The sequence below is a fragment of the Halyomorpha halys genome, unplaced genomic scaffold (genome assembly GCF_000696795.3).
Source record: "Halyomorpha halys isolate HHAL.00 unplaced genomic scaffold, Hhal_1.1 Scaffold348.1, whole genome shotgun sequence".
Lineage (NCBI taxonomy): Eukaryota > Metazoa > Arthropoda > Insecta > Hemiptera > Pentatomidae > Halyomorpha > Halyomorpha halys.
This window is the reverse complement of record NW_027116547.1, coordinates 141,313-155,987: the sequence shown is the minus strand read 5'-3', so window position 1 is coordinate 155,987 and position 14,675 is coordinate 141,313. Positions and strand designations below refer to the sequence as shown.

The 14,675-nt window shown below is 29.8% G+C and overlaps 1 protein-coding gene across 1 annotated transcript in view; it reads right to left on the bottom strand.

Annotated features, from left to right (window-relative positions):
• Positions 1 to 14,675, bottom strand: part of LOC106681561 (protein qui-1) — a gene marked incomplete at its 5' end in the record, with an annotated part of 249,924 nt that overhangs the window by 105,956 nt on the left and 129,293 nt on the right. The window contains 1 exon segment of the mRNA XM_014421920.3: positions 54 to 181. Within this exon segment, the coding sequence (XP_014277406.3) occupies positions 54 to 181 (128 nt within the window).

Below are 14,675 nucleotides of genomic sequence, written 5' to 3'. Positions count from 1 at the left end.
TATATATATATGTGATCAAAATACATTGGATTATTATATGATAAAAACAGTACCTGCTGCCACGGCAAACTGATGCTCGACAGCTGTTCTGGTAAGTTGGGAATGTGATGCTTGGTTCTCCACGGCCAAGTCTTCAGCAGCGGCCTTCAGTATTTCCAGTGCTTTAACTTGTTCGTCTGATCTGTTGATAACAATTTAATATATTAACAGATAGAGTAATAATTTCATTATTTTAAAAATCGGCTTTATGAGTAAAAATATTTTCCATATTTAATAATAATATAACGGCTAAGGAGTATTCTATCAAAAGCTGATATCACTACTTTTCTTGAATAGTGGAATCACCTGAAAAGAAAAAAAAATGGTTTTCTTTTGAAATATATCTCTACCAAAAGTATTACCCTAAACATGGACTTATTTCTCTTACCATTATTTTCCCCTCTACAGTGAAAAGCAAGTACGGTTGTCACTCTGTAGAATAGGTCAAATATAAACTAAAGTAATTCTTTTTGTCAGATGTACCACTACTTGAGTAAATCAGTGATATATCATCTTGTAAATAAAGGCTTCTTTTTCCAAATAACCATTATATGTAAAAATATTGTTCATATAATTACAAAAATTAAATTTTTTCCTGCAATTAATATGAATAAGTTATACACTTCAACATTCTACTCTATACAAATAAAAATATAATTTATCCACATATGATGTATTACGAATAATTCTCATTAATAATTACTGGACTTGCACGATATGTTTCGCTAATTATAAAATTTCAACTTTGTGTTCCTTGAAACATTTTCGGTTGAGTATCAAACATTTTTTCTTACACTCGGAGGGGCATGTTTATTTCTTTGCCGATTCAGAGAATGAATTTTAATATTTTCATGCTCCCAGTAATATATTAAAGATCTGCGCAATAATAATTCTCTCCTGTTTCCTTGAGCCGGAATATATAAGGATGATTAACCTAAAAAACAGAAGATGTATGCCACATACTCAGTGTAGTTAAATATCTCATTGTCCTTTACATGGAATAACGGTTAAAGGAGTTTTGCTTATACAATACACTTTGACATTTGGTCTTTATCGAATATACACTGAGCTCTACTCCGCCAGGTTTCAAATGCACTTCTTATTATTTCTGTTAGTTAATTTGAATATATTTCCATCGTTTGTACTTATTTAAGGTGCACGGAAGGAGAACATTTTGGAAGACTTGATAGACTCGGAGAACCTAAAAACGTGTATTTCTGTTAAAAATTTTAAAAATCGAAATTTTTACTATCATAATACTGAGTGAGTGGCAGAGCTGAGAGAGTGGCTTGGTTTCGGCTAGTAACAGGACATGATCTGCTCGAAAAACACCTCCATCGAATTGGCATCGTAGATTCCCCGAAATGTCCTCTATGCAACATGGGAGACATGGATGGAGACCATCTTTTAACGTGTATTGGTCTAGATGTTGAGCAGAATGTGGACAAACTAAGAAGAAGAGTAAAATTGTATTGGACTGCGTGAGGGAAAATTGTGTAACTTCTTGCGGTGCAGGAAAAAAAACAAAAAACTATCACAATACTCCTTACTATATATTACGTTTATGGCACTTTAAAGTCAAAATCACAAGAAGCGATTACGTGTTCCTTCCAACGACATTTATAGCGTAAAAAGGTATGGTATCCGTTTTCAGTAAGAGATGAAGAGATTATTGAAGAATAAAATATATGTCTAATACTATAGATATGAAAATAAAATTTTATTGTACTCTATCCTGCCTTTTAATATCAAATATTTATAAATTTTCTAACAGACGTTTTAGAGCAGGAAATAAAAATAATGTAAACATGAACTAACGAGGGGCACCAACATCGTAGAATTCAATTATTTTCTCAATTAATATTCCGCTTATATCCTGAACAACTTTCATTTTGTTGTTATGTATCTTATTCTTGCCATCGATTTATTAAATCTATATTTGAGTATCATACATTATAGCGAACGTTATATTCAATTTACATAAAAATATGTTTACGGTACTAACATAAGTATAAGAAATACTAATTAGTATTTCTCAAGCTCTCAAACCTTAATTGATGCTTCATAAAATATCGACATTTAATGTCGGTAAAGAAAACTTACCCGAGTCACTTTTTCATATCCAATTACGAGGTCAGGGCGTGTTGGCATTTCGCATGGTTCTTTGTAAAGGTGAACACTTTGAAAAGGTCAAAGACACATCGATACATATTAAGTTGGTGTGTGACATTAAGATCTCCATGTAAAGATATTAAAAACTTAATGGATAATTACATATTTATTTTTTATTCACACGTCACTGCTGAACTTTCCTCTGAGAATATATCGAATTGATCCATTTTATTAATATTATTTATTATGAAGTTTTTAAGATTTTATTATTGAATAAAAAAAGGCGAGGGATGTATTAAAAGAATCATCTAACATGTATAATAGGAAACTATCTAAGTAAAGATAACTTGAATGATAATTGAGAGATAAAAAAAACAAAATATTTATTTGGTCATTAACTCAGTATTTATGCTAGAGCATGGAGATTTAATTTAACAAATGAAATGAAGCGCGACCAAATAGCAGCATCTACCAATGGGTGTAATAAATAGCATAAAAGTTACAAAAATAAAAATAAAATACAATTAAAAGCAGTTATTAATAAGCAATGTATAATTTGAAACTTACTGTAAGAGGATTGAACATTAAGGCAATTATAAAACGATTATAAGTAAATTATATATAAATACAAATAAATTAAATTATTATAGGATAAACACAAGAAAAAATAGAACATAATTCTTGGAATACTACATATAAAGAAAACAGATAGGTAAGAGATAAATAAAATAACGTAAAAATATTAAATAAATAAGAGATTAAACAAAAGGTTGGCGAGGGAGCTTGAAAAACATACCTACCTAAAATTAGATCATCAGTTTGATTAAATGATAATTTTTGACTAGTTTAAAGGAAATGATTATATTCCATCTGATCTTAGAAAAAATATATATAAACCGAAGTAGTAGATAACGGTTTTATATTTCTTGTCTTCCTCCCTGCCATTTCTGCCTAGTAGGGATCGGCAGAAGTAGGCTAATAAATAAAGTAGAGTAAACGTATGCTACTGCTGCCAATAATCTTTAATTATTTTTTTGTTCAGATTTTATTTATAATTGTTATTTATTTACAATTATTTGGAGGGGAAGGGTGCCATTTATTTTATATGAATACAATTTTTGGGGTTGTCTTCAGAAATGAAACAAATAGCTGCTGCAATGTAGGCCTAATTGAATTTCCCTAAATTGTATATAAATGTATTGTTCTTAATACTTAAAAATAAATAAATGAAAATTTAAACCTCCAGATCAATTTTGGAATGCCGGAAAGTGAAAATTCACGAAGGATTGATAAGACTCTATCAATACTTGTGAGAGAGCATTTGAAAAATTGTATCTACTTAAATTAGATTTATAAGTTGGATTTTACAGCATTTTTTTTCCTAGTTGAAAATTTTTTTGCAAAAGCTAGAAAGATTTTAAGGAAAATTATTGAAGAGATTAGTACTTTTTTCAGCTGTTAATACAGAATTTCAAAATTATACACTTTAAAGAATAGCTTTTAGTTCCTTATTTAAAGTCAATAATGTTTCATAAAATTTCTAATCTAAATGAGTTATTTAATTTCCAAAAATTGACAATTAAACAGAAATATTGTAATTGTTTCACATTTAGTGAAATATCGTCAAAAATATTTTCATTCAGTGAATAATAATTAACATTTCTTTTCAGCCCGTATGTGTTGGCTCCATAGTCCTTATAAAAATTACGAATAGCCAAAGATTACATCTGAAAAGAATTGAAAAAAAAATGTTCAAGTTGTATTTACCTGTACAATTCAATTTTTTGTTGTAAAAAATTCTCGTACACCAAATTTTTTTTACACTATTTCTTAAAAAATATGAGACAATTACGATAATTTTGTGTAATGGTAAATATGGGGAGTCCTGCCATATTGGCAAATGGTAGTCCAGAGCTCATTTTTGTTTAAAAAGTAGGAAATTTTATCGAATTTAAAAAAAGAAACTTCAAGAAAGATATAGGAAGGCAAGTTGTGCCAAGCACGTAGTTTCAGATTTATTTAGTTACATGTTTAGGTTTAAGTCTGAAATATTATTCTAGTTTCTACTAAAGAAAATTTTATCTTATAAAAATAATAATCCTTTTGGTAGTTCTGTGGAAGGAATTAAAATTTAACATCGAGAATCGAACACTAAATTCGTGCTGACCATTTGACAAAATATTGCCGGCAATTTTCGGTTCTTGTCGATCTTTGTCATTGTACTTTACATATGAGTATAAGAGCTTCACTGCTTAACAGGGTCTCTACTGAAATATTACCCCTACCTAGACTCTAGACAAGAGTTAGGGAGGAGCCACCTAAGAGTACCTGCCTCAGGGAGTGATTTGCATCCTGGAAGTGGAAGGTTGGACCATCAATAAGGAACCCTCCCCTCGCCACGAACAGTCGGTGAGGTAGGAAACCATCCATCTCCTTCCAAGGAGACCGTACCTCTTCGAAAAAAGATAAGATGCTCCTTCCGGAGTGTCACACACCATCAATATGCCAACCCCCTCCGTTTAGTTAAGTTACAATTTATTATAGGGTTAACATGTTTATACAACTTTTTTTTACACACACGTAAACTAGAATTCATAGAGTCAAGTCCGAAGATTAATAGCAATGATATAGTCTTATAATTACTCCTTTATTGATCCACCGAGACAGAGATGCAAATGTTCAGTTCCCTTAACGTTCACCTCAAAGCCTTCACTAATCAAAGACCGGAATAGCCTGCTGTTGGATTAGTTAATGGACGTTTTTATTCATATCGTTCTCTATGGTGACATTGGCAGATATTTTTTTATTAATTTAGTAGAAATTTCAACAATGTGAAATATGTGTAGATGAAATAAAATCGTTGGATTTTATGACATTTTTTTTCTTGTAGAACCAAATGAGAATCCGGCCGGAATTAAAAAGAGAAAAAGAAGATAAATATAAACTTAAAGAAAATATGGGAGAGGGAGCTCGTTTAGAAATGAATACACTGTGAGGAAATATACTGGTTTAAAATGAGCCAATGTTACATCCTAAGTTTATGGATTTCTTTATTAAAATTTATTACAACTATAATAAATAAATAATTCGTACAGTAAATGCCATGTGAATTAACATAACAATACTACAATAACCTAATACAGCTACATGAAGAATCTACCCTTTGGCAGAACTTTCTATATCATTTCTATACTAGTAGGATTCGAGGCCATCTTCTTTTCAAACAAATCGAAGTATTATCAAGAATTTAAGAGGAAGCAAGGTCAGAAACGAGTGGCTTTGAGTAGTTAAAACATTTATCATGATTGATACTTTTTTCTTGAAAGATGGACCATAAAGATTATTATGGTTGATTTAATTTCTAACAAAGTAAGTAGAATTGAAAATTTTTCGGAGGTTTTCAAATTGTAAAAATTTGATAGGTTCTATGTTTTAGTAAAGCACCAGAGCTTAACTCCGTAAGAACAAATAGTTTAAAGTTATGTGAATGAGTCTTTTGTAATCAATTGGAAATTAAGATTGTTTGTCTAGTAAATATTGGACCACACGGGATTGGGAAAAGTAGAACCTTGCCTTTTGAGTCTTGTATAAAGATTACAAGTTAGTTGTATGTCTGTACATAAGTCTTAGGTAACGTATCAGTTTTTAGCTAAAGAGTATTGTAAGTTAGGAAAGTTTATGACTTAATAATATATGAATAAATAATAATAATAATAATAATAATAATAATATATAAATATAGTAGAGCCTAGTTTGCCTCTGTGAGAATTCTTGCATTTGATATCTAACCTTTTTCTCTACACTAGATTCGATTTCGACGTTGACCCTTGCTAAATCCAATTTTAAATATATTTAGAGCTTCAATCACAGGGCTCGGGACGTTTCATAGGAAAAAACAAAATTTCGAGTGTATTAAATTAAAATAAAATCTCTATCTCCGTATCTTGAGCTCAAACAGTTTCAAAATATTCCTAGTATATCACAGAGTGATTTGGGCCATCAAGCTTACGAATAGGTTCAGCTGTTAGCTCAGAACAATTGTTGTATACCCACTAACTTACAAACTAAACACATTTGAATCAATACTTTTTCAGTATATTGAGCTCGTATCGTTTTAAACATATACGTTATCTCACTGTATAATGCAATACATGAAAATTGGAAATCAGTTGATCTGGTCACACAGAAAAACGTTATATATTTAGAAACCGAGAGATTAAACATATTTAGTGCGTCATTTTTTAAAAATTGTTTTAAAACGTTCTTGAAATATTATAGGGGAATTTGAGTCATACAACTTATTAATTAGGAGAGTCTTCAGTTCAAAAATTGCTACATAAGGTTAAACGGACAGACAAAACATACTTGATACAAACAAAGCAGCATCTTGAGCTCGACTTGATTTAAATCTATCATGACATTTAGTTAAATATGGGCCATCGAACGAGAAATCGGCTAATCCGTTCCCACAAATAATTGTCATCAACTACAAACTAACAGATTAGAGTAGATGTGTGTGTATGTAAGTTGAGATATCAAGGTACCTAGATATGAAGGTACCTCTCTCATAGTAATTTCTGACGTACTGAGGGTTATACACTCACCACCCCGTTCTAACACCGTGGTGGTGAGTCAAACTTTCATTTCGTGGGACCACCACAGAAATAAAAGTCGACTCCCCGGGCTAGATTCGAACCAGCGCCACTGCAGTTCCCAGGCTGCAAAATCCTACGCCTCGACACCCTGAGCTACAGACTGCCCTATTGCCTTAATATCTATCTCTATATGTAAAAATACGATCAATGTCTTTTGGTTGGGATTGCTTGTGTCATCTCTTCTCTCTTTTCCCCCTTTTTGTTTTTAGTTTTTACTGCGACGAACCTATGTGCTCCTGGAAATAATTTTCAAGAGGGAGTAATAGTTGCATGTTACAGGCTCTCGATTGACTTTGACCCGACGAAGCTAATAAGGAATCAGTATACGTCAGCTTATAAATATAAAAGAGGTGGATTCGAGGCCTAACTGGCTTACACTGTAATCCCTGGAGATGAGAAGTTGGAGCGCTCTTTCTTCCAGCTTTACCTAACGGCAGTATTCTGAAGCTGGAGAATTAAATAGCTAGTCCATTGTTTTATTTGGGACTCTTAGGATTGTCAATACTCGACAGAAGAGGATTAGGCTCTTTAGATGAACTAGAGAGTAGGACCACCTGTAAAAATTGTTTGACGAGGCCGGACTTGATCAGATATTTCGATAATTTTTTTTAACTATTTCCAAAATCTCATAGCTTAATTAATTTTTTATTAATTTTCATACCTTCAATATACTACTGCTTTCCTTTAATTCGGAAAAATATAACAAAAAAAGAAATTTTTCTTTTAATCTGAATCGGACATATTAAAAAATATAGTACCGTAGATTGGGATTGCTACGACTTTCTCCAGTGGTGGTCCTATTGTCTCATATTTAGTAAAGATGACAAAAAGTTACTGAAATGGTATAATCCACAAAATAATTCAATAAAAAAAATTGTAAAATGTTTCACTATTAAAGCACAACAACGAAGTGTAATGAAGGAAATGTAATAGGGGGTTATCAGAATAAATTCTATACTTCATTCTCTCTTAAATTAAAAATGTAATAGTGAAATACTTCGGTATTTTATATTACATGTTAAAAAGAAATGGCTAAGCAGTAACATAATACGCTATATAATAGAAACAAATTAAAGTTAGTTCAACATAACTTGACGGCAAGCTACTCTCCAATTTGAACATATACATTCAGTATCTTATAAATATAGCAAAAGTTGGATATTTATTAAAAAAAAATGAAGATATAGTTATAATTTTAAGCCTATTTACACATTAAATTCAAATCAATATTATTTTTTTATATTAGTTGAAGAAAATCTAAAATCTTTGCAAATTAAAAGTTATCACGTTGAATTTTATTTTATTTATGTATTGTTTGTTTTTTTAATTTTTTTTTTTATGATAATGACTTTATCTTTGCTATACTGGTGTGTCGTAATCGAGGTGTTACGACTCCGGAATCATCGGAATCGGTATAAGAAATTTCAGCATCAGACACCATTATGGTAGAGCGATGAAATAATTTATTTAACCTTGAAGATGACACATTTTTATGGATTTTGATATCTTTACCAGCATGGAAGATAGGGGAGGGTCCCAAGCTAAGTGAAGTATGTTTGTTTTGTCAGAGGATGGGTTGGTTGTAATTATAATTGCAAAAAAGATATCGAACCGATCCTATCTTATACATTTTATCTTTCCTTTTTTTCTGATATTCATTTCTATGTTTATAACTTTTATAAATTAATATTTTTTTATTTAAATTTTATTTTATTTTTTTATTCATTCAACCCACGCTTTCTTTCATCATGAATCTATGATTCTCACTGTACTTATGTTTTTATTTTATTTCTCATTGTGTTTTTTTTTTCTTTTTTTTATTATATACCTCTGTTGGTTTACAAGGTCTTTTCTTTCACCTTTTTCAATTATCTTTTTCATATTAAATGTAATACTTTTTCCTTTATTTTTTTTTTGCTTAATCCTTTCTCATTTCGCGAAATAACAGTTTTATATTTCTACTTTATACTTAGAAAAGCAAAACTATTTAATTTTTTTTAAATTATTGTTATCTATGATTATATATAGTCTAAACGTAATTTCCGCGAGTACAAGCGGATGTATAATTTAATATTGTAATTTATTGAATGCATAATTTAATATTGTAATTTATTAAAGTAGTCAATTTTTAAATTCAGTATTTATGACCGTAGTGGTCGAAACACCTAGAATAATATAAATAAACGAAGATTGTCCTTGATTATGGAAGAGATGGCCGAAACGTTGTACATTTAATAAGAATTAATAAAGATTTTTTGTGTTTACCTGGATGTATTACGTTAACATTAATCAGATATTTTCGTTCAGTTACAATGCTTGCCTTTTATTTTACGATTAAATCATTTTATGATATTTAAAACCAGGGAAATGATACTGGAATTCTCATTTTTTATTCTCTGGGAGTTAGGTATTCCAGGTTAAAAACTATTTTTCATTTCATTTCATAGTATTCAATTTTTTAACCTAAAATTTTTATTTTATTTTTTAAATATTAATTAACTATAAATAAATCTAATCAAGTTATACAATTGATTTAGCTCAATAATGGAGAAAAATTAGGATTGGGTAGACATGTTTTTGTAAAAATTTCATTTTAACTGTAATGAACGTCCACGCAAAATACTAATCCCAGTATTTTAATATTTTATAATGACTAATAATGATAATAAAAGCTTCCAAAATCACGAACAATAAGTTTTAGAGTACTAAATAGCCATTTGTAACATGTATAGAAATTAAAAAACTTAATAGAGAATAATATGCAATATGTATATATAAAGAATAAATGAATAAAGTAAATGTAGTGTAAGAAAAAATAAAACTGATACATATTTACACCTGTCTGCAATATTTAAATTCATTCTTGGGAGCTCTGAGCTAAGCTTTTCTCCCCTCTTTTGAAAGGCAAAGCATGGTTCCAGGATCCCAGCGCTTACCTTCCAGCTACGTTGATGGACGCAATTTTATTACCACCGTTACAACTACTATAGCTATCAAGCTAGCTTCTAAAATTATTTCTTTCATTATGAATTAACTATGACAACCGTGTGTTGCAAGACAACTTGCAGAAACATTTCCTTTTAATTTCTGCCGCGTAAAATAAATGGAACTTTTATTGAAGTTTGCCACTCATAAAAAGTATAAATTCTGTTAGAAGTATTCTGTAGATTACATTTATACCTCAAAATTTTAATTTTTAAAAAATAAATCAAACCTACTATTTCAAATGCAGCTTACAAAGTTTCTCATTTATTGATTATTGCTCCTTCACCAGAGACAGGCCATCCTTCCAGCCTATAAAGCGGAGGATCGTAAAGTGCAGACAAAGATGCGAGGATGGAAAAGGATACATAAACCGGGCCACAGTTTACTACTCTTGATTAGAAGGGAATTCCATTATATGGGACCGCCCTTCCTCGGGTGGTGCTTTTACTGTGGGCTTCTTTTACTGTGGGTCTGCTTCCGTCCATTCAATCTGTCCGAGTGGTATCCTGTACCCAGTCCGTATTGTCCCGATATGTAACTGTCTTCTTGGCTAACGCAATTTCAAGGCGTGTCTCTAAATGAAGTAATTTAATTAGAGCTTTAAATTACAGATGATAAAACGAAAAAATTATACAAACGAAATCCCTTAGCTAGTTATAATGTTATATTAATAACATTCTTGTTAATTGTTGTACAGACATTCACCGTTTAACGTCACCCTGATGTTTTCGTTACGTCATCAACAAATTTATGTCAGGAACCATTTTGTGTCAATACGAATTCGAATTAAAGTCATTTAAAATAATCTAATTTTTTTCTTAGATAAAACCATTACAAAATTAATTTGAATGAAACATCGAATAATTATTTTTAATAAGTTAATTTTATAAAGTAGAGAAAAAATGTTTGTGAAATGTTTCTATTTTGCTTTTATTTTCAGAAGTGAATATTCAATATTATTTTAATTATTATTATTTTTTTAAAATTTATTTAATGTAATCTACAACTGTACAAAATAATACAATAAGTAAATATGTTGTATGTTTCATATACACTTGAAATCTTGGGAAGGAACCATCCATCGGTAGTACTGCAAACATTAATTTAAATTAGAAGGTCCCGTGGCCATCTTCTTTTCAGACACCTCGGAGGATTATCAGGGATTGTTAAGGATGAAAGATTAAGAATTAATGGGTTAGGATGGTTAAGGAGTTTGGAATACAAAGACGCATATCTGTTTTGGGTCAAATCTGCAACGAATGGGATGTTAAGGTCTTTATGAATGAGTTTATTTGTAACGTAATAAGGAGCATCAAGGATTTTACGTACGATTTTGGATTGTAAGGATTGGATGCGGGAAGAATTTGATGGTTTGGTGGAGCCCCAGAGCTCAATTTGATATGTCCAAATTGGTCTGATTATCGAAGTGTATACTAATTTTTTGTAGTGAATGGGAAGTTTAGAGCGTTTGTCATGTAAGTGTTGTACCAAACAGAATCTACGAGCAGTTTCTTGTCTCAATGTTATTAATACTAAAATTGAGAATATTATTGTTGTAATATTTAAGTTTAAATTTAAATAAATATAAATTTATATTGGTTTACTAAAGACTTTCTCCTGTTTCATTTTATGTAATAAAAATCTGACGAAAAATAAAAATTGAAAAACATTGAAATTGTTAATTCCTGATTTATGACAGAAATCGTTAATAAAAATAACATAATTAAAAAGTGCAGATTATAATTATAACTTTATAGATATATTAAGGGCACAACATGCATTTATATAGGGCACTTTATGCATGTGTATGTATTTTTGTCGCGTGGGACTCTTCTTAAGTATTTAGAATTAAAACACTTTTCTATGAACGCGGCCTGAGCTAAGTACAAGAACCAATCCGATATTAAATGATCAACTTCCATCAGTTATGTAATTATGTTAGTTATGTAATTCATGGTTTTATGTAAATGGGGACGATCATGTTGTGTTTTATGTATGTATACATTTTTATACTATATTTGGACTATTTATATAATTTTTATACTTTTGAATTAAATTTACTTTTATGTTAGATGGAAAAAAGAGAGAAAATAATGGCAAAATTAAACACATTTAAAGATCTATAAAAAGCTAGAAAAATTAAAATGTGTAAGGAAAGAAATAATAATAATAATTTTTTAAAAAATTTATGATGTGACTATTTATATTAATAGCATTAAAAAAATTGTCTTCACTAGTTATAAGTAGGTGTAAGAGGCAACCCAATTAAGTTGGCCAGGACAACGTTTTAAATAAAGTGTTTTTCTCTCCTAGAATAAATAATAAATACTAAAGTAAATAAACGGAATATACAATATCTCACAGAGAAAGTGGAAAGACTCAACATATTTTGTCTTTGTACTTTTTTGTTTTCGATGCCATTTTACCTTTTTATAACCAGTTATTACCTAGTTCTAAATTACCCTCCTTATAGTACAAGAGCCAGGAATAAAAAACGGCAGTTATATCAGCCCAATTTTTTATTATTTAATTAAAAACTATGTATAATTACTTGTTTAACTGATGAGTTTGCCAAGTATAGGTATGGGGAATAAAAAATGGCGGCTTTTTCAAAACCTTAAAAAAACATTAATTTTTTATTCGGAGCTCTATACCTTAAAAACTACCAACAACACTAGAAAATCTAAAAGAACATTGTTTAAAAGAGTAAATTTTCTGAAATATTAGTCCTAATAGAGCTATTTACCTCCAATAATTCTGGAGATATGGCCTTTTAAAATACAACATTTCGTAAAAATGTACTGAAATATCAGTAGATAGTTAATTTATTTTGAGAAATCTATATCTCAGGAACTATTGAACGTACAGGTGTCTATTAGCAATCAAATTAAAGCTAGTTTAATGCACTATAAAGTAGTTAATGACGTTTACCTTCGTAGGAATAGTAGTTTTCATGATATTTGCTAAAATAAATTTACTTATAGTTGTTCGGAAAAATTTTTATTTGCCAAATTTATATTCATATGTGAATATCATAAAAAATACTACCCCTACGAAGATAAGTGTCGTAAACTACTTTATAGTAAAGTTAAAATTCCATTGGATTATAGTTGTTCGGACAATAAGTTTGATATATGAAAAACTTTCTTTCAGAAACCATTGGACGTACAGATGTCTGCTGCACTTAAATTAAAGTAGTCAATAATGTTTATCTTTGTAGTAGTAGTTTTTATAATATTTGACAAAATAAACTCACAAAATGTTAATTTATAGCGAATTTTGCACAAAGTTCCCCAAAATATGAAAGTTTAGGAGAGTACTATACTATACTATAACTTATTGTTAAAACAAATGAAAAATTTCAGATTCATGAAAATGTCTAATAACTGAAACTACACAAAATTATTAAGTTGGTCCATATACCAAAAGGAACTAGACTGCAAAAGTTGCCTACGATTTTTTTTTGTTAACTTCAGTTATTACATTACACCTAATATAAAAAAAAAATTATCAATTATTCTACCATAGATAATTTTTTTTACAAATATTTTGTGTTCCTGATGAATCATAAAAATCCCGCAGTTAAATCAACTTAGAATATTCTCTGGAAGTTTAGAAGATTGGTAGATGTGAACATTTTTATTTTTAAATAAAAACTGGTTTAATGTAGTGAAAGTTATCTTCCTTCACTTAATTCCTTTATTTAATAATCACAAGGTTTAAGACTAATCTGACTTCGCAGAGATGATATTCCAACAAAAATCAGTTAAATAGAAGTTAACAATGATAAGTATTTATTTTAAATCATATTAAAGCTAATTTATTTGATCTCTACACTGAATAAAATTAATTGTTATTTGCTGTGTAACTGATGATTGGCCACAGCCCCGAATTCTATGATTTGTGAAAGGTTTTTAAATTTGAAATCTAAACACGTAAAATATTGAAAATGTTCTAGACGTTTGAATCTAAATGAATAAATTTTATAAATAAAAAATTTTAACAAAAGATTATTTGATAGGGTCAACAACTATTACGTCTCCACGAAGTAAAAGTTTCCGTAATTGACAAAAACGACGCCTCCACTTCCAAGAATAAATTACAATCTATTGTGAATAGAAAGAAGGAAATAAAGAAAAAACTGATAAACTGCCAGTATTGTGACAATGTTGCCGACAATACCAACTCAAGAAAGGGGGAAATTAACTGCTAGCTTGGAACGCGCTGGAAATTAAAGGTTCGAAAAGCTTTGAAATGAAGATGATTTCTTGAAAGAGGAGAGAGAGACCTGAGGAAATCATGCTATCGAGCCCGGAATAAACTTACTTCAAAAAGAAAAACTGACTTTTTTTTTTAACTTTCCACTCTTTTCTTACTTTCTTACCCCTCTCCTTTCAATAGGTTAAGTTGGAAAACCGTTTCAGAAGTTTTGTACTTTTGATACAGATCTGGGAGAATCGATAGTCCAGGGAGACCAATCCTTAATCTTTTACCCTTTATTAAATTTTAGTTTTGGAATATTTTTTTATAAGAATAAAAAAAAAAAAGAAAAAGAGGGGTATTCCTTTGATAGATCACGGTTTTTATAAGTTAGATAATCGATATAGGAACTAATGTCGAACCAAAAATATAGCATACATACTTAGGGTTTAGTTTAGGTTTTGGAAAACATTTTTGGAAAATTCCTCTGTTCCCGTAGCTTATTTTGACATATTTTTAGGATTCTTAAGTTAAAAATTAGTTAAATCGACCAACATTTAAAATTGGCTAAAATATGGAACGGTGTGATCAAGTTTAAATAGAAGATCTAACCATCCCTAACCATTATTAGCTAAAACGGTATGTTAAAATTATCATATTAATAAATTTACAATGTATGAATAA